The sequence below is a fragment of the Festucalex cinctus genome, chromosome 20 (genome assembly GCF_051991245.1).
Source record: "Festucalex cinctus isolate MCC-2025b chromosome 20, RoL_Fcin_1.0, whole genome shotgun sequence".
NCBI classification, from domain to species: domain Eukaryota; kingdom Metazoa; phylum Chordata; class Actinopteri; order Syngnathiformes; family Syngnathidae; genus Festucalex; species Festucalex cinctus.
Genome location: NC_135430.1, coordinates 6,586,913 through 6,610,062, shown reverse-complemented (window position 1 = coordinate 6,610,062; position 23,150 = coordinate 6,586,913). Strand labels below are relative to the sequence as shown.

The 23,150-nt window shown below is 43.8% G+C and overlaps 1 protein-coding gene across 2 annotated transcripts in view; it reads right to left on the bottom strand.

Annotated features, from left to right (window-relative positions):
- LOC144009313 (cadherin-6-like) overlaps positions 1–23,150 on the bottom strand; it is a 61,132-nt gene that overhangs the window by 26,618 nt on the left and 11,364 nt on the right. For both annotated transcript variants that reach the window (XM_077508998.1, XM_077508999.1), the window contains exon 2: positions 1,597–1,967. In XM_077508998.1, the coding sequence (XP_077365124.1) occupies positions 1,597–1,830 (234 nt within the window). In that variant the 5' untranslated portion in view covers positions 1,831–1,967. The remainder of the gene's footprint in view (positions 1–1,596; positions 1,968–23,150) is intronic.

Here is a 23,150-nt window from a genome sequence, read left to right as displayed (position 1 = left end):
CAAGACGCTGACAGACTTCACTTGCTTGATTCTCACTCGGGATGCTCCACTTTGCAGGACTTAAGAGATTTTTAAGCTTGGTTGAGGGTTTAAAACTTAACAAATTTTACTCCCAAAAACGTATAAAAACGTTCCATTTTAAATATTGACAGGGTGCCAAAAACGGATTTATACTTTTTTTTTCGTCGTTGTTGTTGTTTATGCTAGAGCATACAGATGGCTTTGATGCAGCCTCTGAACTGGAGAATGCTGAAAGCAATGGTAGTTATTGCAAAAACGGCCAGCAGGTGGCAGCAGAGTATAAACGATCAACCAGGGTCATGTTGCAAAGAAGCTTATTTCCCCATTGTTTTGAACAGGTTTGTGAATAATGATGAAACTTGGCTATATTCTAATGCTAATTGCTACAAAACGGAAACGCATACAAATATACTTTTTTTTTTTTTTTTTTTTTTTTTTTTTTTTTTTTTTTTTTCCTGGTGAACGAAGAGACTCAAAACTTTCTTTTGGCAGGTTCCATGTTTTTATAGCAATAGAACACAATATTCTGTGGGCCAAAATCCAGTCAAACAGCCGGGAGCAAAGCGGGGTTGCTGCTTCAGTGAAAATGGCTGCGAGTGAATGAGTCCCCCCCCCAGGGTGAAAGGGCCACAGTTTTAAGCAAATATTTAGATTTTTTATTTTTTTTAAAAGACAAATCTAATAATTTTATACAATTAGTGAATGGAAAAACTCTTGTTAAAAAAAATTATTTTGTTTTTGGAAATTTATTAAATTAATAATATTCAGGAATGATAATTATTGCATTCATTAAGTCGTGTTTTTTCCAGTAAAGTTAAAAAAAATATAATTTTTAGAAAGTTTGATTTCTTTTTAAAAAGTTAAATTTTTTAATAAAGCTGTAGAATTTCTGTCACTAAAAATTATGTATTTCTTTCTATTAAGGAACAAAATGGTTCCATTTAAAAAAAAAAAAAAATCTGCCTCAGTTAATCATTTGATGGTCAAGACATACATACATAAACACTGTTCGAGGACGCACGGTGAACAATGCGCAGCTTTTGAACCGCACTTTGTTTCCTGGCTGTTCTTTTTTGGACTGGTTGTGTTGTCGGCGATGTAATCCTTTTAGAGGCGCGCTCAAAGTCACGGCTGACTCGTCGGCCGCCTCGGGGAGGACGTACGTGGCCCCATCTCATTTGCTGGAAGGAGTCTATCCGAAGTCCATCCGTGTGCCGCTGGAATGCAAAGTAGGCGAGTCCATTCAGAGGCACGCTCAAAAGCGCTTTTATTCCGGCGCCCTGACCTTGCCGCCGTGACGGCGTCACCATCAGATGGATTGGGAGACGATTCTCTCGGTTGCAAGGCCGCCGAAAACAACCATTTGGACATTCTTACCGTTTTTTTTTTTTATGTTGGATCCATTCACATTGATGTCGTCACATGTTCGCAGGAAATATCTCAATATGTCACGTGACCAAACCCAGAAAGCAATAAAACTCAACTCGGATTGCAATGCAAGCCCGAAGGCACTTTGACGTCAATTTCCGTCAGCAGCAACGTTGTCGACGTTAGATTGAAAAGCCAGCGTATTACCTTCCCGACATACTGCATGTCGTTGCCAGTGTACTCTTCCAGCAGGAAGAACTGGTTCCACATCCAGCCCCGCTTGGAGCGCCTGAGCGGCACCCCGTTGGCATCCTGTCCCGTCAGGCCCGCCGACATCTTGTGTCCCGCCGCGGTCCTCCGCGACGGCCTCAGCCCCGTTGCCGGCGCTGTGCCGAGCTGGGCGGCGGCCCACAGCGCCATCAACACGCACAGCGTCTCCATGGAGACCGGGCCTTGGGTCCTCAGCCCGCACCCCCCTCCTCCCTCCCTCGGCGCTTTGTCTCCGGCGGTCTTCGGGTCAGAGTGACGGGTCGGTCGTCATACTGGATTGAAAGCAGGAAGTGAGCCGTCACACGCACCTGGAATTGAAAAAAAGTCATTTCAGACCAAGCCAGTTGAATGCAGATAGTGAAGAAATACATAAGTGCAAGTAAGCCGGTTTACGCTAATATGACGAATAAATTGTGATCGTGCTTGCGATAAGGATCAAAATAATTGTGATTATTATTTTGGCAATGATTTTCGACAAGCACGTTGGACTCTGGCTTAGAAATTTGTAGGTCAGCTTTGGGAAAAGGACACACAAAGGGTAATGAGGAACGTAAACTTTCTAGTGAATTCCCACTGGGCCAGGGTTCAGTACACTCTGATTGGGCCACGACTCCAGCCCGTGGATTTGTTTTTAAATCAGCAAATATACGTCCAAAAATTATTACCAAGTGTAGCAATAATTGAATAAACACAACACTGTAACTAACAGGAAGTGCAGTATTAGCGTATCAACATCATTGGTGGGAATGCTAATCTATTTTAGATCAATACACTAATAAGGTCAAGTTGTATGTCTTGGTTAAAACCTTGTGAAGTATGTAAAGTGGGCCGGTAGGGCAGAAAATGAGTCCCAATCCCTGCTGGTTAGGGGCGGCTTTTCTGTGGAACTACGGTTTGGATGTGGCCCTTTTTGTAGAAACTGTCAAGTTTTGAATTTTGTGGAAAATTCATGAAAGAAGCTTTCAAAGTTCTTGTGGGGCTTTGACGGACACTTCCTGCGGGACTCGTGCATTCATGCCTTTTGTGGTTTGATGGACAGGCTTCTGGTGATAACGAGATTAGAAAAGCGACACGTGCATGTACACGGATGCGACTGCTGTTTATCTGCATTGAGTTTGAGAATCATCGCATAATGTAGTGGCGGGCGACGGTCTGCATCTGTTTGAAAGCATCACACGTTATCATGGACGGAAGAATGACCGCAGCAATGTTGAGCTCACTTCATTACTTGAAGATAGCGCCTGACAGTAAATGAGTGTTTGCCAAAGGCACGCAATGGAGTGGAAGCGGCGCCGGATGTAAAGAAAAGCAAGAAGGCGGTCATGTATAGTTGGTCTTTTGTTCCCAATTATTCCTTTCTTATTCCCAGTTTGGAAGGAAGGTTATCAGCGGGTCCAGCAGGGGGTGGTGAGGATTGGGTTATGGTCAGCGGTGGTGGTGTGTTTGCTACTGGGAAACGTGGAAGTGGCGTCTCTGGACACGCATTAAGTAGCCTGACCCGCACGGTGAAGCGCGACCGAAGACTCCGAAGGGAAGGCGGGAAATGGAGCGAGAAAAACGGGCCAAGGAGAGAAGATGGGCGGAAGCGGGGGCGTTCGTGGTGATGTCACCGCAGCGCAAGTGTTTCTTGGTTAAAAGTCACCACTTGTGGGAGTTGGAACAAATAGAAAAGACCTTTTTAGAATGTTTGTAAACAGCAGGCAGGCGCCAGGGTACTTTGAAGGTGCTGACTTGAACCGAAAATAATGGCTAAAACTTGCTGTGTTTGGGGTTGTGTTGCTAGATATTTCCCATTAGGTTTAAGGTTCTTTTTTTTTTTCTTAAAAAAAATCTTAATGAATCCAACAGAAGCTCTGGGTGAGGAGAATAAATCAAGTGTATGATAATGGTTGGGTGGATGTTGTAAATTGCAAAGAAAAAAATTGCAGGACTGTCTGGTGGCATAGTAACTTCGGAAAGCATAGGTCTGAAACTCAGGTCCTCAAGGGCCGCAGTCCTGCATGTTTTAGAGGTTTCCCTCCTCCAGCACGATGTGACTCAGGACATTCTAGAGAGATATTGGCCGCAGAGTACTTGTGACCTTCCAAGTTCGCTCTTCCTAAGGATGTACTCAAGAACATACTTTGTCAGAAGGCTAGTCTACCAGCTGTCTACTTTTGAACTCCCCTGCAGCATAAAATGTATCTTGGGATATTTTCCCAGCCAAGCCTTCACAAGTGTCCAACCGTTGCATCCTTGGTTTAAGCTAGAAGTCAAGAACAACATCTGGGTATTCCGTGCGCTCTGGGTTTTTACGTACTTTGAATTGGAACAGTACTTGGGCTGCGACTGATGATGTTTCTTGAGGTCGCAGGGACGTAAGACAACTGAGAAAACGGCCCATGTCTCCTGGGGAAGCTTCGGGATTCCCACAGGTGTGCTGGGCCAAGTGGGGAGAGAGAAGCTTGACGACTCTCCGCATCATTTGCACAGCTACCATTGGTTGGTACAACAGCACAAATGATATGCTTACAATACGAAAAGAATACCAGAGACAAATTAATTGTGTGTTTTTTATATCCTCGGTCAATAAAGATGATTCTTAGAAATAAACATTTCAGTTGTTGGACGTTTAAGCCTGTATCTCGCGAAGGGGCAAACGTTTGCAAGTCTTGGCTAAGGTGGAGAGTATACGCACTTTGGTCAGGGTTCGTTCATGGTTCTAAAATGTTTGCCAGATGTTTGCCTAATGTTTTGAAGGTTTTGACACGTTGCAACCTTGAACGAACCCTGACGAGAAATCAACATTCGCTCCCCTCAAATACGTTGGCCCCTCATTGGGACACTTTAAGGCTTTCGAGACTCAAAGTGCAAAAAGACTTGGGTCCTGACGCTGACAGCTCCGGTCCTTCCAATGTTGTTTGTCGACGGACTCTCAATGTGGAAGGAAGTTTGTGACGGCAGATGAGTTCTCGGGGTTGGCGTGAAGGGGACGTCCTGTCAGAGCAGCGTCAGCAGTCCGGCGGGGACGCCGGTCCATCCATTACTGTCTCTGCCAGGCCACCGTGCCCTCATTTCCCCTTATGAGGCAAATTGAAGCTTCGTTTTTTTTTTTTTCTTCCCTGCGTTGCACTTTATAGCATGTCCTCCTCCCCAAACCCCCACCCACCCACAACCGCTTGCTTTGCTTGCACAGACCAAAACTGATATGCATGACGGCTCTGCTTGGCTCTGAAAGCCACTCACTTTGCATGTGTCCTCTGCCGGGATCAGCAGCCACTGCGGGAATTGAAAAAAAAAAAAAAAAAAAGAGGAGAGGAGCTCAGGGTCAGTGACGGAGGTGCTGATGGAAGCAGCTGAAAGTGAGCCGTCGGTTTAATAATGCCCGTGGAGGGGCGGACTGTGACCGCCACTCCGGATCCGCTCGGCATCCAAACTCGCTAAATGGCCATGCGGCGTCCCTCCTGTACTCGCTCGTACTTGACCTGATCAGTTGACTTAATTGACAGTCGACTGGGACACTTGCTGGGGATAAAAAACTGGGAAAGAAAATGTGGAATTTGGACTAAAACTGCAGGAAGTGGAAGAAATGTGGAGGTGGGGGAAAAAGGGACATGAAATGGGAGGTGAAATGTCAGGAAATTGTGGAACTTGCACAAAAGTATTGGGACATCAGCTGCAGGAAGTGGAAGAAATGTGCTTGACAAAAGTATGCTGACATGAAAATCCAGTGAAAAGTAAAAAAAAATGTGGAATTAGGGGAGAAGTATTTGGACATCTACAGAAAGTGAAAAGGTCAAGGACATGAGCCAGAGGTGAAAGTCAAGGAAATGAGGAGTTTGGACAAATGTTTTGGGACACATACCACGGGAAGTGGAAGAAAGTATTGGGAAATAAAATAGCAGTGAAAAGTCAAGAAAATATGGAGTATGTACAAAACTAATTGGGACACCCACAACAGGATTTGAAAAGTCAAGAACATATGAACTACATGGACCAAAGTATTGGGACATCAGAGTGAAATTAAGCAAAGTTTGGATGAACGAATGGACATGAACTGAAGGTGAAAGCTCAGAAAATGTAGAGTTAGGGCAAAAGTATTGGGACACCAACTACAGGAAATAGAAGAAACCTGGTGGACAAAAGTATTCTGATGTGAAAAGCCAAGAAAATGTGGACAAAAATATCGAGACACTTAAAGGATATTAAAAGTCAAGAAAATGTGCTGGTGGGCAAAAGAATTGGAGCACTTACAGAAAGCTAAAAATGTTTTAGAAACGTGAAGAAAAAAAACATTTGAAGAAATGTGAAGTCAAATGAGAATTGCGATGCCTGCAGGAACAAAAACAATTCATGGCACGTCCTTCTGGGTACTACTCAGGATCCAAATCCACTAAATGACGGTTTACTCTCCCGCACCGGCGCACTCTGGACTTTATGAATTGACTTAATTGACAGCAGCGGGGAGCACATGGGACGGGGAGCTATTGATTAGCTGTAGGCCTGGACTGGCTGGAAAATACCAAGCGCGTCCCTGGGGGAGGCTCATGAAGCTTTGCACTCGCCGCCCCAGCAGTGGCGCGTCGGCCTTTTCCATAGATTTCCTCATAATGTCACTGCGGAAAAGCTAATGCCCGCCTGCGCCTTTGGATGGAGCGCCGCCACCGCCGCCGCGTCCCCCGAGGAACGCTCGCCCCTTGACCACATTTGTCAAAGCCCGGAGGCCATGTTGCGCCGCTCCCTGCCCCCATAATTCTCATGACAAACCATCAGGACCGGGAAGAAGTCGGCTAAAGCTTTATTTGGCCACATCAAATAAAAAAAAAAGGAAAAAATACAAATGTCACAGCCGGTTAGGAATACTACGGAGCGGCGTGTCGCCCGACGGCGACGACAAAATGCCTGCCGTGCTACATTTGTCCTGTGCGAGGGCGAGGAAACAAAGACGGAGGCAGACTGGAAGGAGCATTCTGCTCGCAATGTCGCACTGAACACTTTTTGGGGAAGACCTCACAGCATGATGACCGTATTTATACAAAAAAACTTTCATTGAAGCTCAGTCACATTCGTGCTACAGAGCAAACGTGCCGGACAAAAGTATTGGGACACCTACAGAAAGCGGAAGTGGAGGGAAAAATGCAACAGTATTTGGACACATTAATTAATAGGAAAAAAAATCGAGATCTGCTGGACAAAATTATTGGGACAGATACATATAGAATGAGAAGTGCAAATCTGGACCCTCAAAAAATAAAGAATTGGGACACCTACAGGAGGCCAAATACAAATAAAATGATTGTGCCCTGAGGGAGAACATTTTAAGCAGCAGAGTGCCTCGACTCTTCCGGTATTTTCAAAAAAAGTAATAAATAAAAATTTGGACAAAAATTTTGGGACACCGATAAGTGAAAAGAAAGGAAAACACCAAAGAAGAATTGAATTAAAAATCGGGAAATTCTAAAGAAATAAAATGAACAGTGAAGAAAACATGGCGTTTGGACAAAAGTATTTGGACACCACAAGTATATGAAGTGACAAATGAAAATGTCACATTTAAACAAAAGTAGTGGGACACATACTACAAAAAGTTGAAGAAATGTGGAGATGAACAAAAAATTTTGTTGTGAAGCCACTAGTCGGTAAAAATGAGTTTGGACAAAAATACAACATAAAATGAGGGAAAAGAAAACATTAGTTGTGGACAGAAGTATTGAGACACCTACAGAAATCAAAAAGTGAAGACAATATGGAGTGGACAAAAATATAAGGACACCAAAAAGATGAAGTGAAAAATGAGAGTGTCAAATTTGAACAAAGGTATTGGAACATACGACACAAAATAGACGCAACAAATAGACAAAAATATTGGGACGTTTTTTGATCCTCGATTGCCCAGAGGGAATATTTGCACCATTTCTTGCACTTTCCCAGAGTTCTTGCTCCATGTTTGACTGTGTGTCCATCAGTCCGTGAATTGATTGATTATGTCAGCGATCAATCCAGCCAGCGTCGCTATGACAACGGAGGACAACGAGTTCGAGTGTTGTGGAAAATGTTCTCCTTAAAAGCAACCAATGTCTTGTGTGTGTATAAAAGGCGCGTAAATGAGCCTTTTTTTAACGCACCACTTCCCCTCTTTGGCTTTTTATCTCCACTTAAGAAGAAGAAAGCGCCTCAGCTGGATCATAAAGAGGCCTTTAAATGAATGGTGATCATTAATATCGCCGATTCTAAAGCGTTTAAAGGCCTTGCGGGAGAGCAAAAGTGACGTCAAGTCACTATTTGGGGAAAAAGACGTCACAAGGTGTCGAGTTGCTCGAGGAGCGCGCTCGTCACCATGAAGGTGTGTAATAGAACATGACACCGTAATCATATTCCTCGCCGCTGTTTACACCGGGCGCCCTTTTATTTTCTCGGGCCTGGTGGCCTCTTTTTGTCTCGTGGCGGCCTCATATCATGTGCCGCCTAATTGCATACGGGAAAAAAAAAAAAAATGAAAATGAAAAAGCAAATTGGTTGAAATTGCGTGTCGCGGGCTGCAGAGCAATAAGGCCTGAGCGTTCACGCTAGCTAGTAAGCAAGATGAATGCGTCTGCTGCCAATTTTTTTTTTTTTCCCAGCGTGCACCCTGATGATTGGATGCCGGAACATTTACAATCACAACAATTAGCCATTAAAGGTAGCGATTGGGTTTTATCGAACCAACCGTGGACACAAACGTGTTCGTCAATACGCTCTGGATGTGCGCCGGCCGCTAATGGCCTTTTGCATGTGCGCGGACGGACTAGGTGGCATTTATACATTTGGAAGCGATACCCCCCCGCCCCCCTTTCTTCCCCCCCGCAACCCCGCACACGCCGGCCCTTCCTCTGAATTTGTATTTCTCCTCTAACGAGCGACGTGAGCGACACGGCGAAGCACCCTATGGCGCCCGGCGAGCCCCGGGGGTGCAATTAAAAGTGAGGGAGGAGAATGTCAGGCAGGTGGGCGAGCGAGCGTGATTTTGGTGGGGGGGGGGGGGGGGGGGGGGGGTGATGCCACAGATAAACATGGAGACGTTACAAGCTGCAGGGAAGGTCCTTCACCTGTTCATATCAATTCGGCTCAAATTTGACCTGTTTGACATAAAAAAAAAAACTTAAATGTCAATTTTACCCTGAAATGTTACTACCCCGCCCCAACACCCCACCCCACCCCCACTGAACTGATGAGTAGTTACCAATAGTGATAGTACCGATTCCACTCGTACTTTTGATGACACTCTTCTCTGTAGCACCCAAGAATGTAATGTAGTAACGCCTGAAAATGCAATAAGATTCACACTTAACGCAATGAAGATGTAATAAAACCTAATAATATAATGATTTAGCCATGCATTAATATAATGAAAAAATCCTAAATGATATTGTAATAATTTTTTTACCGGTAATGTAAGACTTTTTATTATATTATTGGAGATTTCTTACAGTTTACATTTATTATAATATAAATTGAACAGTGTTAAAAATACACTTTGTGGCTTCAAATCAACTCTGAAACATTTAACGCCAATATTTTTAATGGGGATGCACGATAATATCAGTGGCCGATTAATTATATAATTAATTAATTTTATAACAGATAAAACAGATAATAGAGAAATCAGACGATAATTATCAGCAATTTGATTTCATACAGATAAACCAGATTATAAAGAAATCCAGCAGTAATTATAGACATGCCATGTTGTTATGGAGAGAAATTTGTCTTTATTTTCAATCAAACAAAAAAGGGATTTGCAATCCAAAACAAATTCAATCAAAATAGAGAGATTTCAAAAAAAAAAAAAATTGAAACAAATTTAATGGATTTGTATTAAAAATTTATTAAAATTGTATTCAAATAAAAACATATTGTGATATATTCTCAAATCGATGTTTTTTTTTCCAACATTCTAGGGTGCCACATTCTCTACCTATCCAAAATATGGCCGATAATTTTAAAGATCTATACATCCCAATATAGCATTTACCCTTAAAATGGCATGAAATGAATGGCAATTTTCAATTTTTCTAATTTGTCATTTTCTAGTACTTGATTGTAAAATGGCCACAAGAGGGTGTAAAGTTCTGGGTGGGAACTTCCACTGGTTCTTGTATCTTAATGCTCACGATGTTATATTAACAGTAATAACCAGACGGCTGCATTTTCTTAGTTGAACTGTTTACTGGATGCCATAAAGATGGAGTACACAGCTGCGGAGCCCTCTTCCATTAGCATGCGGAAGAGGAACTGATCTATTCGAAATCGTCCCTGCACTTATACTGTCTAGGCCGCCCGTCCACATGGGCGAACGGCTCAACCTCCCCATGTGAGAATGTGTGGCCTGATGGCTTTAACTGTTTTTTACTGGATACGTATGTCTAAATGAAGACAGATGAAGACAGGCGCCAAGCAAGGACAAATAACAGCTCAAGTCATCTATCTAGTCATCAAGAGCCCTAATCTAACAATTGCTGGCTTGAGTCCTGACAACTTGAAATAAATCCCAGTATCAGCCCAATACGATGCCTGGTATCAATACTCAGCCATCCCTTCGTAATATCGTTCATGGGAGGAGCTTAAAACAGTCCAGAGAACTGTCTGTGTAACCACCACATTTTCACGGGTTCCCACAAAAACATACACGTTGCATTGAAGTTCCTTAAAAGGTCACTAAAATGCAAGCAGGTTGCTCCACGTTTTGGTTCAAGTCATTCCAACTCCTCATTTATCACAACAAGACGTTCATCATCGGCGCTCCTCTTCCTTATGCAAACGGAAATAAGTCCCTTGGAAATCTCATCAATACATATTGATCTGTTGTAGCGCCGTCTAGACTGCCTGACGCGTTGTTGCAAAAAAAACAAAAAAAAAACACCAACGCCGGTTTGCATGAGATTTATGAAGTCCGACGACGTGTTTATGACATGAAATGTAAAGTCCAACAACACAAAGAAAAAAAACAAAACGCCTTTTATAGGTCAATCTTAAAAACAACAAAATAAGAAAAAAATATCAAAAAAAAAAAAAACCCTCATGTGCTACAATAAAAAACAGACGGCCAGATGGATGGACGGTGCATCATATTCCAGATGGACAATGATCCACAACATACTGCAAAATCAGCCAAAGAGTCATTTTTGAGGGCAAAAAAACGTTATGTAATGGCCAAGTCAATCCCCTGACCTGAATCTGACTGAGCATGCATTTTTTTTAAATATAATTTTATAGAACCGCAATTGGCTTTGTTTTATCCTTGTCATCAAATTAATCTTTCATTTTAATCCTCCTGTTAGGTTTTGGGTCAAATTGACCCATTCGGAAAATCTAACGTTCTTACGTTCAACTTTGTTTACTAGTCTTCGTTTTTTAATTTTCGTTTTTAAAATATTAAAGAAATTGCAAAATTGTTTTCTGTTTTTGATTAAAACAGGTCACATGAATATTAACTCATTCGCTCACAGCTGTTTTCACTGAATCAACGGGATTTTGACTGATTTTGTAAGGCCTGTAGAATATTGTGTTCTATTGCTTTACAAACATGGAACCTACCAATAAGTAAAAAAAAAAAAAAAAAAAAAAAAAAAAGGTATATTTGTATCGGTTTCCGTTTTGCAGCAACTAGCACAAGAATATAGAGAAGTTTCATCATTATTCACAAACCTGTTAAACACTGGGGAAAAGAGCTTGTTTTAACATGGCCCTAGTTGATCTCTTATACTCTGCTGCCACCTACTGGCCTTTTTTTCCTCATAACTACCATTGCTTTAAGCAACCTCTTCAGGTCAGAACCTGCATCAAAGCCTTTTGTGTGCTCTAGCATAGAAAAAAAAACATAAATGTATAAATACGTTTTGGTAGCGAAGGACAAAGTATTAAAAAACGTATTTGTACGTTTTTGGGTTTGAATGAGTTAAGAAACAAACACAACAGGAGGGCTACAAAACGTGCACAAATCCTAAATGTTATTTCCATCTTTTTTTTTTTTTTTGGTCAAATGAATCATGTGATCATCCTGCCACACGTGCCAGTGAGTGTCTGAGTAGCATCCATTTGGGTCAAAATGCGTCCGCCCGCCAACTCACTCCTCGCTCTCTCTTCTGGCCGCTGCCGCATAGCAAATAAGTGGAATAAATCACACAATCTGGGCCAAGTCCATGAGAGCCCCCAATTTTCTCTGCATTTCTTTCCTTCTCCCGTCGCATCCGTCAGTCGGACGAGTGGCCCACTTTGGAAGCCGCAGAGGCCTGCCCGACTCGCTCGCTCTTTGTTTTGGTTCTGGACTGGCACTCGCCTCGTGTCTTCTTTCTTACGTGGAAACGGCACCGACATGTCCACATTGTCCACAAGAACTGACACCTCCCACAAGGGTTTATAATTAATTCCCAATAGATGCCACAAAATGGCAAATCACTTTGACCACAAGATGGTGCCAAAGCTACATTTGTATATTAGACATTGTATTAATCGTAAATTAATCACATTACATCTGTTCTAAGTGTACAAGAAAATGTAATTCTTCCCATTTTTTTTTTTTATACTCATGTTACTTACCATAAAGATGGACACTAGGGTTGTGAATTGCCTAGTAGCTGGCGATCACGATTTAATTTGATACCAATTAAGCCCGATACGAGTCTGTACGAATTTTTTTAAACTCAAATTTAGAACATACTAATCAGTAAACTTGTACATGTACAGTGTAAGATTTGCATGATGATTTATTGAACTGAAACTTCAACACTGTATTGAGCAAACAGGTTGCAATCTGTTTTCATGTTCCATGAAAAAATATTCTTCTATGCTTAAAGTATGAATGCTAACCCTAAGTAAGACTTTTTTTTTTGTTGAATATTTCCATCAATAATTGATGTTTAAATATCGATTCGGCCGCATATTGAATCGATCCAAGAATTACGCGCTGTAATATCGTGATATATTGCCGAATCAATTTTTCTTAACACCTCTAGTGGACACACACGATTACAAATATAAATGTAGTTAACAGTTATGATTAAAATGAGTGTAAAACATGGAGTCATAGATTTGTGTTGAGGTAAATTTCTACCACTAGTTGGCATTAGTGTTTCATCTTGGTGACGGCAACGCTCCATTTTTCTTTTCAAATTCAAGGCAATTTGGAACGTGAAGCAACTCGTGGAATCGTTTTGTTCATTGTAAATTCCATTTGGTCACAGTCCCAGCAAATACCTAACATTTTGATCACATTGCCTATTGCTAAATTGTGTTTTTGTGATTACTTTGCACAAAATTGTTTGTAAAATAAAGCGTTAACAACAATTGTATTTAAATTTTGTTCATGCTTCTTATTGCCATTTAAAGGCCTTAGCGAAACCAATTTAATGACACCGCGGAAACCTTGACATTTTGTCAGAAATTTTAGCCAATCAGCTGCCAGCAAAAGGGACCTCACTAAAGCGTTTTAAATTGTCGATGAGATGATGAATAGAGGTCGTCTGTTTACATCAAAGGCGTGTATGGACTCCTTTTATCTTGTGGAGTTTGCCACCAGCTCGCACACGAAGGACGGACAAAGGTACTTTGGGGGCGGGTGGGAGTAGGGGGCGGTTCCTGGCTTCCTGCTTCCCCCGCTGTGGTCTTTGTGGTCATCAGCCAGTCCCGATGGGAGCTCGCTCGATGCAAATCAATCGTCGAGACGGCCAAATGCTCAAACTTCCATTTTGTGATCTGCTTTTGCCTTGAAAAGTCTGCAACTCTTGAGGGCAATTTGTTGACATTTACCGCAATTAATGACATCATCGGGAAGAAGCAGACATGCTTGGGGGGCGGACTTTGACCCCACGCACAGTGGACCTCTGTTCCCACGTTGGTCGCCACGGTTACCAGAGGGGTTGGGAAAAGAGAGGAGAGGCTTACGTATTCATGGGGGGTGCACGTTAAGTGTAGCAGAGGGTCAACGGCAAGAAAAGCACGATTGTCACACAACCCTAAATAATACATAGCGCTTAAAACAAAAGGGCCGGCTAAAATACGGCCGCAATAAAAGGAACGCGCGCAGGAAATGGTTTCCCCCTCGACGGAGAGTAACGACCTTTACGCCGCCGCCGCCATAAAACAACACGCTGACAGTCGGGAGTTGGCGGCCATTTTTTTTGCGTTATTAACGACCTCACATGCAGCCTTTTTACGCCTCTTAAATTGGAGCAAATTTCTCCCAAACTGCGCGCCGGCATCGAGGCGAGCAGGTGTTAGGGAAGTCGTTTGTCACCAGCCGGCAGGCAACGCACGTGCTCCCGAGCGGAAACGCGCGTCTGCTTTTTGGAATGAACCTTTTGCAGGCAATTTTTTTTCATATATTTTCATATTCATCCAGCCATTCCATTTGTGTTCATTTTTCTGAGCTGGAGCCTATCATAGCTGACTTTATTTTTTTGTCTGGCAGAGATAAGCTCCAATAAGACGTAAGTTTGCCAAATTTAATGTACATTAACACTAGCTGTGACTGTCACTTATTTTTCATTCACATTCCACAAAATAATCTTAACTCATTTAAACCCAAAAAACGTGTAAATATGTTTTTTAATACTTTGTCCTTCACTCCCAAAAACGTATTTATACTTTTTTTTCCTTTTTTTTTTTTTTTGTAAGAGCATACAGAAGACTTTGATGCAGCTTCTGACATGAAGAGGTGGCTTAAGGCACTGGTAGTTATTACAAAAAACACCAATCAGGTGGCAGCAGAGTATGAGACCGGCCAGGGCCATGTTGCAACAAGTTCTTTTTTCACCAGGAATGTGAATAATGATAAAACGTTTCTATATTCTAATGCTAATTGTTGCAAAATGGAAACCGATACAAATTTTACTTTTTTTTTTTTCCTGATGAAAGAAGAGACTCTAATCTTTCTTTTGGTATGTTCCATGTTTTTTTTTGTTTTTTTTTATAGCAATGGAGCAATATTCCGTGAGCCTTACAAAATCAGTCAAAATGCAGTAAAACGGCCGGGAGCGAAAATGGTGAAAATGGCTGCTGGGAGTGATGCATGGGAAGCACAAGCTATGCTAACGTAATGTAGCTGAAATTGCACCTGTAAAGTAGTGATGGGACGTACTTTGATGAGTGATGATGAGTACTTGAATTATTATTATTCGTCTTACTCTATGGAAGTCAAAAATTTTTGTGAGACGAGTGCGTCCATCCGCAACTAATGTCCGTGCCATCATCAATAAAGTGGCCAAATGTTGCAAATACGGTTTTAAAAAATTAGTTTCGAGGCAGAAATTTTTGTTTCAACCGTTTGTGATCAACTTAATCAAGTTAGCCGATTTTTAGTGAGCAATTAGCTTTGTGAAAAGAAATTACCAGCGTAGACTCTAACGTGTTTATTATTTGGCTGACACAAATCAAATAATTCATTTGAAAATAGACTCAAAGCAGCAAAATCATTCCTCATGAGCGTGTTTCCGTGTTTGGCCTAAAGCTTGCGCCGGCGTCACATTGCATTTGCGCTTCCTCGGCGGCGATGCGCTTTGACCTTGCCGGTGTGACTCACCTTTATTTACCTCGGCTAGTTGCCCCCCCGGGGGCGCCGGCCCGTTCGGCCAAATGAGGCCTGTGATGAGCTGTTTTGCTTTTATCGCCACCTCGCCGACCCCCACGGGATGCGGACCGCTAATGAACAAAGAAGCCCGATTGATCGGCGTTAGTGTTTGATTCCCGAGCCGCGGCTTCTCCGATGGTCACGCTCGCCTGCCCGCCGGCCAGGATTGCTGAATTGCAATGAGGGGGAGCAACAAGCCAGGGGAAGAGTTCAGGGAGGCTGGAAGTGGACATACGAGTGAGGTCCGGGGGCGTAATGCGTCAGAATGCAACAAGACCAAAGTGGACTGTGGGAACGTAAAGACTTTAGTGGTCAAAAGGGGTCGGAATTTGCCCTCAAATTTGAAATACGAGCCATCAGATGAAGGCGAGGAGATGACAACGGCTTCTTTGTTGCCGCTACTCTGTACATTTTCATTCCATAAAAGAAACGCTAACAATTTATGTATTTTTCAAAAAAAGAAAAGTTGTTAAAGATTATTTCAATAGTATGTTTTTATTTATAGCAATTGTTTGTTTGGATGAACATCAAACCTACTGGAACGCAAAAGCATTGTTGGTCAAATGGAGTCGGAATTAAAAAAAATCAACAGGCAACAAATGTTTTATAGCAAAATAATTTCCACTATTCAAACAGCTTGTTTACTAAAAATAAGTCCGATTTTGAGGTCAACAGCAAATTTTATTCACAGATGGCTTCATGTGTCCCTAAACATATTTTTCACGCTGATTTAAAAAAAAAAGAAAAAGAAAAAAAAAAATCTCCATTTCTAGCGCATGAGTTTAATTTTTTTTTTTAAATGTTATGTTTTTAAGTTTGACCTACAAAAACTTGCGCAATACTAGAGATGGACGAGCACCGGTATGAACGGTATCATGCTAATACAAGTTTTTATTTTAAGGTATTGGGTGCTCGTGGAGACTACTGACAACTGGGGGGTCTGATATAAGTCCTCCTCACCAGTAGTTGGCGCTATACTGCGCCCGTTTAACACAAATCATCATCTGCATCGGAAAGGTTGTTCGCAATGTTTTGTTTTTTGTTAAATGACATTTTAGATGCCGAATGCATTATTACAACTAGTAAGTACTGCTAAAAGAGTTTGGTTGTTATAATTATTATTATTAAAGCCTGATGTGCAAGAGAAAAAAAAATGAGGACAGATTCTATTATTGCAGTTCGTTCCATTACTGTATTGTGACGTACTCGGGTACAGTCTGTGGTACACCTCCAGTTCGGAGTCGCCTCAAGCGGGTTTAAGTTCAGGTCGGCTGTAAGTGTTAAAGCAACCACCCGGGCGAGCTGTGAGGACGGTTAGCTTTTCCGGGCCGGATGCGAGATTGAATTATTTGTCCTTATCGCGTGGCCGACACATTGCGGCCCACTTTCTATTTCCTATTTCACACCTGGAATGTCGCGAGATAGCTCGTGTTCTCTTTTTGGCCGCGATTGACAATCGGCAGTCAAAAGACGGGAATTATCTATCGCAAAGCTACCGCCCACAAGCCCCGCCCCTCCCCATCCCTCCACCCGGCTTCATCCGCCCGCATGCTGTTATTCGAGATAAACAATCAATAGTGCATTAATGCGTCCCCCCTGGCCGGCCAATGTCACCGGCTGGCTTTGAGCGGCTAATCTTGCTCAGCAAGTGGAAAAATGATATTTTGCAATTTTGACGTTGGTCACGTGCTCACGTTTGAGGTCGGCGCGTGTTTCGTTTGCTTCCTCTCGCGCCGTTAAAAGACGTGCGCTGGCCTTCTTTACAGCAAAGGTGACCACGTTTATTGCAGAGGGAGAAGGCGGGGGGGCTGAGGCACGCAATCGATTTACAGCGAGGGAGCGGACATTTTAAACACGTTTCCCAGCCAGACGTTTAAAAGCATTGCGGTGCTCTTGATTTGATGAGCGCTCCCCTTACGGAATTCTGATGACGTTCTTGTTCCTGCAGGCGGGACGGGACGGGAGGGGAGGCGGGGCGGGGAAAGGTCGTTCGGCCGCACTGTGTTCTCACTTCCTCTTTGCGAGGCGTCCATGCGGCACATTTGCATCTGCATTCCTAAAGCTGCCATTGAGGCGGAAAAAAAAAGAGGGAGCTTTTTGTTGGGAACCTCTGTGAGAAAAAAACAAAACAAAGGCGCACTTATGAAGAGGCCCGACTCGCCTCGCCTTCCCCCAAATGCCAATCAAAAACTCTGATTCCGTCCTCTTTCATTAGGATACGCCCCCCCCCCCGCCAGCCCTACAGCCAGACGGGCCAATAAGACCCCAAATAAAAGACTTGCTTGGCTGGATGATTACGAACGCTGTTTACCAGTAAGCCGAGAAGAAACAAGGGCAGGGAGGTGAAGGTGGGGGCTTCATGGCGATGCAGCGTCACAAAAACCTCGTACCAAGGAAGATGTTCAAGTTTAAACTGGGCTTAGGGTTTCAAAGCAGGGTTACAGAGTAGGAGTAGGGTTTTAAAGCAATTTATAACAGTTGCAATAGAATTATTGGTTAAAAAATTGACTGTCAAAATGTGTGATTTCAGTTTTCAAAATAAGCGTTCAAATTAGGGTTTCAAACTTTTGTGTTTGACTTAAAGTAGCACTAGGGAACTTTTCAACAAAATATTTTCATAACTCTTCTGATGAAACATTGACTCAAAACTAGTTGAATGGCATCTTTGCCATGGCCTGAGGGAGTCTCTATCATTTTTACTGGCATGAAGCAACTTTGAGGAGGATGGTAGGAACACTGCCACACAAAAAACTGCAAATGTGCTGCCTGCTTTATGGCATACGTCACTCCCCCCTTATTTGTTAAAGTTTAAATGTCGATGCACGATTAATGCTTTCCTGGCAGAAACTGCGAAACAACTGGAAAGTTTTGTCTGCGGAGACAAATAAAAAAAAAAAAAAAAAAAAAAAAAAAAAGTGGAAGCCACCTAGATAAAGGACAGTCATATATAAACATTGACTGGCTCTCACTCTCTGGCGTGAGCTCAAAAACTGCGTAATGAGCTTGTCCTCATGGGAAATGTGGTTTTCCTTCAGGCATAACATTACCGCTTTTTGCCATATGGTGCCGCCATAATCAATGTAAACTGATAGTTCCTTAGTGTTGCTTTAATCAAGTTAGCTGTTGTTTACCCCCCCCCCCCACACCCCCCCCGAGCTCCAGTGCCAAGTTTTCAATTTTGACAGAAAAACTAGGGAAGTGGGCTGGAGGGTGCATCAGTTGCACTTGCTGACTCAGATTATAAACAAAAGACTGCCAAAGATGCCGTGAACACTGGGACGATGTTCCCGTCTGAAATGTGCCAACCCGGTTGTTTTGCCACATTGACTCACTTTGGTGATGTGAAGTTGTAGTAGTAGAAGAACTCACAACAAGCATGAATGCTTCCAGTTTTTAAAGCGAAATAAGGACAAAGGGCTGTCGGTTGGTGTTGGGTTGTTTGGAAGGTGGTGTCGGGGGCAGCAGGAGACCAGAAAGGCAGGAAAGACCACACAGCAGTTCCCAACCTGTTTACCTTTTCCATGAACTCTCTATGAAAGTGTGAAACCAAAATTTAGATCAAAATAATCAAAGTAAAAGTACAAACTACCTGCGCAAAAACAGGAGCTTTTTGTGCAGCGGTTCGAAGCTGGGGGTTGCCACGTTTGATTCATCTTTCCCACAAAGTTTCCTTGTGTTGGTCGTTCCCAATGGAGGAAGGTTGTTGTTCTTTTCAATTGCTTTCCAACTTCATCACAGTTGAAAAAGTTGCCTGGACTTGCACATTGGACAAGACGCACATTCAGCCACCCACACAAACAAAAACGTGCAACACAAAGTGGACGACGTATAGAAGCAGGAGCAAGGAGGCACCTGCGAAACATGCTCATAAATAATGGAAGCTGGCGAAGCATCTGTCAGCTTTTCTGTCAACGCTGCTTTCGTCAGACGGGCCGGGTCGGGGCAGCATGTTCCCAACACGACGAAACCTCGACTGCACCCGCCGTGCTCACCTACACGCCTCATCCCATCTGCTGATTTACGAGATTTCCGACATTTCTTCTCGGACGAGCTCGGCGGATAAATTGAGTCGCTTGTCCTCCTCGTGCTTCCATAAATAAAAGCAGCAGCAGCGTGCTCGCCCTCCCCCATTCGCCTCGTCGAAAGGCAGACAACCCCCCCCCCCCCCCCCAGCCTCAAGAGGCAGCACGGTCGGTGGGGGGCGGCGGCGGCGAGGAGGAAGTAAACACACACCTCCAGCGAAACACGTTTGTGGACTCCAATACGTTGGCCGTCACTTGACATTAACATTGGCGGCAAGTTCTTCCCAAGCACAAGTGGGAAGGTTTCACACCAGAAAGAGAACGTGACGAGGCATGTGACCGGCGGCCACTGCCCAACTGGTGTACTCGTACTTCTAATCCAACGGACAGACTCTGATTTGTCCGCTGTGTCTTCAAGACAGAACATTTTCCGTGAACTTCGTCAGTCTTCTTCAATATTGAGCCCAAATTACAATCCTGACCACCTGCCTACCTTTGAAAGAGTTGTCCATTGCCGTAATACGCCATCGTAATTCTACAGTCTGCTACGTTGCAAAAAGACGGGGAAACTGCCAGAAGCTGAAATACATGGTTATATTTTAGTGTATTTAGGTTAAAATGTTAATATTATAGAGGAAATGACAAACGATTTGGGAATCCCTGCTGTACACCACTTGACCTTAGCATCTTTTTAGTGCCACCACTTTTTTTTTATTTTTTTATTGTCAAGCACCACCTGCCTCTGTTAGCCTACCCTTTGACCTCTGGTGTGTCACCTAATCTCACTGGCTCCCCCCGTCTAGGCCCTCCAGCCCCCTCAGACTCTCTTAAAAGCCACTTAGAGGCTCCCAGGCCGCCGGATTGAATTAAAGCTTTGCTGAATCAAATTAGCGTCCGAGTGAGCGAAGTCTCGCAGGCGCATCACGTCTGGGCGACGCGTGTCATGGCGTGACATCATGGCTGCCACTAACTGTATAGAAAGGGGCGGGGTTCCATCCATTGATTTAAATACATCATAGACTGCCTTAAACAATGCCGATGTCGATTAGATTTGTCCAAGTGGAGTGATTGCCAACCGTTTTAACCAGATCAGGATTAAGATTAAACATGACATTTTGATTGTATTTGGCAATAACCTCATTTTGTGAATAGAATTTGCTGACTTTATGTCCAATATAAAGTTACCACGGTGAAACCAGCCTCCAAACAAAGAAGTCTTTCCACACAGTTTTTTATATATACACGCCTTGAAACGTTTTGGGGGTCACCTGAGAAATTAAGCAACATGTTTTTACCATATTAACAATATTTCAAATTAATATTATGTTTGTTTTTAAAAATCTTTTCTAAGTGATGGCAAACTTTTTAATGGTAGCACAGTCTCTATCCAAAACGTATGAGTTAATTGTTTACAATCAAAATAGTAAAAGTGACAAATTGATTTATGAAGTTCAGTCCAGTCACTTGCAGTAGTTTTCATGGCATTTCTGCCTTATCCAAGATGGATGACGCATTGACTTACTGCAGCAACAGGCCAACCCGCTCAATGAGATGTCTATATATACATATATGTCTCGAACCCTCAGAGCGGTGATGCTAATGAGATTATAATTATATTGAATACAAATGGAATGTTTAATGCAATTTTTCCATTTCAAAGAAAGTCCGGCGGCGACGTTGCCCAAGCACACAGTGGGATTATCCTCTGGCAAACAAGAACCCAAGTTTGCCTTCATTAGATCAAACTTGCTCGGAGCTGCCGACACTTCGAGGGGGGAGTGCGTGAGGTGGGGGGTTCTTCATAGCGCCGCCAAGGCTCCACTGGCAGGTCCTGCCCCACTTCCGGGCCCTTCCTGGCATCGTCAGTTGAGTGGTCCTGTTTTTTTTTTGTTTTTTTTTAACCGACAGACTTGATCTGATCTGTGGTTCAGCCACTGGCCCACAACACCATCCCTCTACTACACCGTCGATCCCCAGCCACAGCCCCGCCCTCCAGCTTTCTGCCCTTGTTTCTTCAGAAAACTGGAAGCTCGCCATGCAACATCAACACTTGCGAGTTCTTCACAAAAAAACAAAAAGGAAGGTTTCACGCTTCAAGAGCGAGACAGCGGGGAGAGTAAACGTGTGGCATCCACTGGATTAAGTGGTGCCTTGAAGCCGGGAACGTCCTTCCGGGACTTCGTAGAATCGTCAATTGAGTCTTCCTCTGGTTTTTAATCCACTAGACTCTGATTTGTAATCCAATAACCGCCACACAACAGCAATCGGATACTACCGCCTCCCATCCTTAACCTACCCTACGGCACTCGCCGGAAAACTGCAAGCTTCCATCTTGACATCAACAGTCTTCCCAAAATCAAACATGAAGGTTTCACGCTTCCTGAGGATGTCAATGGGTAAATGGGTGCCTTTGAGGGGGGATGTCGTCCTGATCCTTCATGGCGTCATCAGTCGAGTCTTGCATTTTGTGTGGATCTCATCCAGGTCATTTGTTTCTCTGGGTGTCAAATCGATTGCAACAGTTTGTCTTACAAGTCGTTTCTCCTGGTCTGTCCTAAATCTTTTCGCGTGAACTGATGAAGCCTTCTCCGATGAGAGGAAAAACCTCTTCAAAGACCAACAGAGCAGATCAGTTGCAATCGAGTCTGACACTGGTTTTCAACCCAACAGACTGGCTCAGAGCTCTGGACTGCTGCCCCTGAGACATAGCAGCCCACCCACCACACCCCTACTCTTGGTTCCCCATCAAACTGGAAGCTTCCCACTTGACATTAACAACCGCTGTGAGTTCTTCACACTTCAGAGTGAGCCAGTGGGGAAGGTAAACAGAACGGAGCCTGGTGGGAGGCATCAACCGTACTGGCTGATGCCTTTCAGACGCCAATCATCAGTTGAGTCTGCTTCTGGCTTTCGGTCTGAATGCTGAGCACTTTGGTCCCACCAACCTCACACTACACCCTCCCCCTGTTTCCCCATAAAACTGCAAACCTGCTACTTGACTTAATTAACACTCAGTGGGAGTTGTTCCACAAAACAAGCAGTAACGATTCACAACTCCAGAGCAAGCCGCTGGGAAGTGTAAACAGGCAACAGGTTGGGAGCTTCTGCAGTATCTCCAGTGGGGTTGCAGGGGGGGCTTCATTACACCGCCAGCGTCTGCTGGCAGGACCTGCCCCATTTTTTCCCGCCGTCAAAGCGTAATTGGAGGCCCGCAAGACCCCAAACATCCATTTGTCACGCATTGTCGTCAAAGCAGTGCGTCTGGGCGCCTCCGAGGATGACCTTTCCTCAAAGTGGACATCTTTTGCCGCCCCCGCCGGCACGCGCTTGTACGGCAGCTTGCTATTATTAGCGCAGACGCGCGCCGCCTGCTCCCGTTCGACAGGTAGTTTGTTTGGGGGTGCGCCTTCCATTTTATTTCCCGGCTTGCCAGCGAGGCACAGTAATGGCGGAGAGGGAGCCCACAATGACGCCCGCTTTGCTTATTTCACTCAGGGGGGGGATTGACGGGAAAAAATAGGAGCTTTGCCGACGTGCCGCCTGTTCATTTACAGAAAAAAATAAATACGAAGAAAGTCGCAAAGGCTTTTTGTGCACACAATGGAATCCAGATATCATTCACCAAATAGACAGGAGACCATTATCCACAGGAGGAGGGGTGACAGGGCCCCGGGGAAGAAGTGTGCGCACCAAGACAGCCAATCCCCCGCCCCCCATCTCCCGATCCAGCCCCCACCACCACCTCCCCTCCCATCATGCCTAGCAGGAAAGAGACTTTTTTTTCCCTTTATTTTTAAAAGCCGCAGTGTTGCTGTCATCTGCAATAACGCCCGTCATTCCTCCTGCAGGCTGCTGGAGAGCACAAGCAAATCACATGCGCACACGCA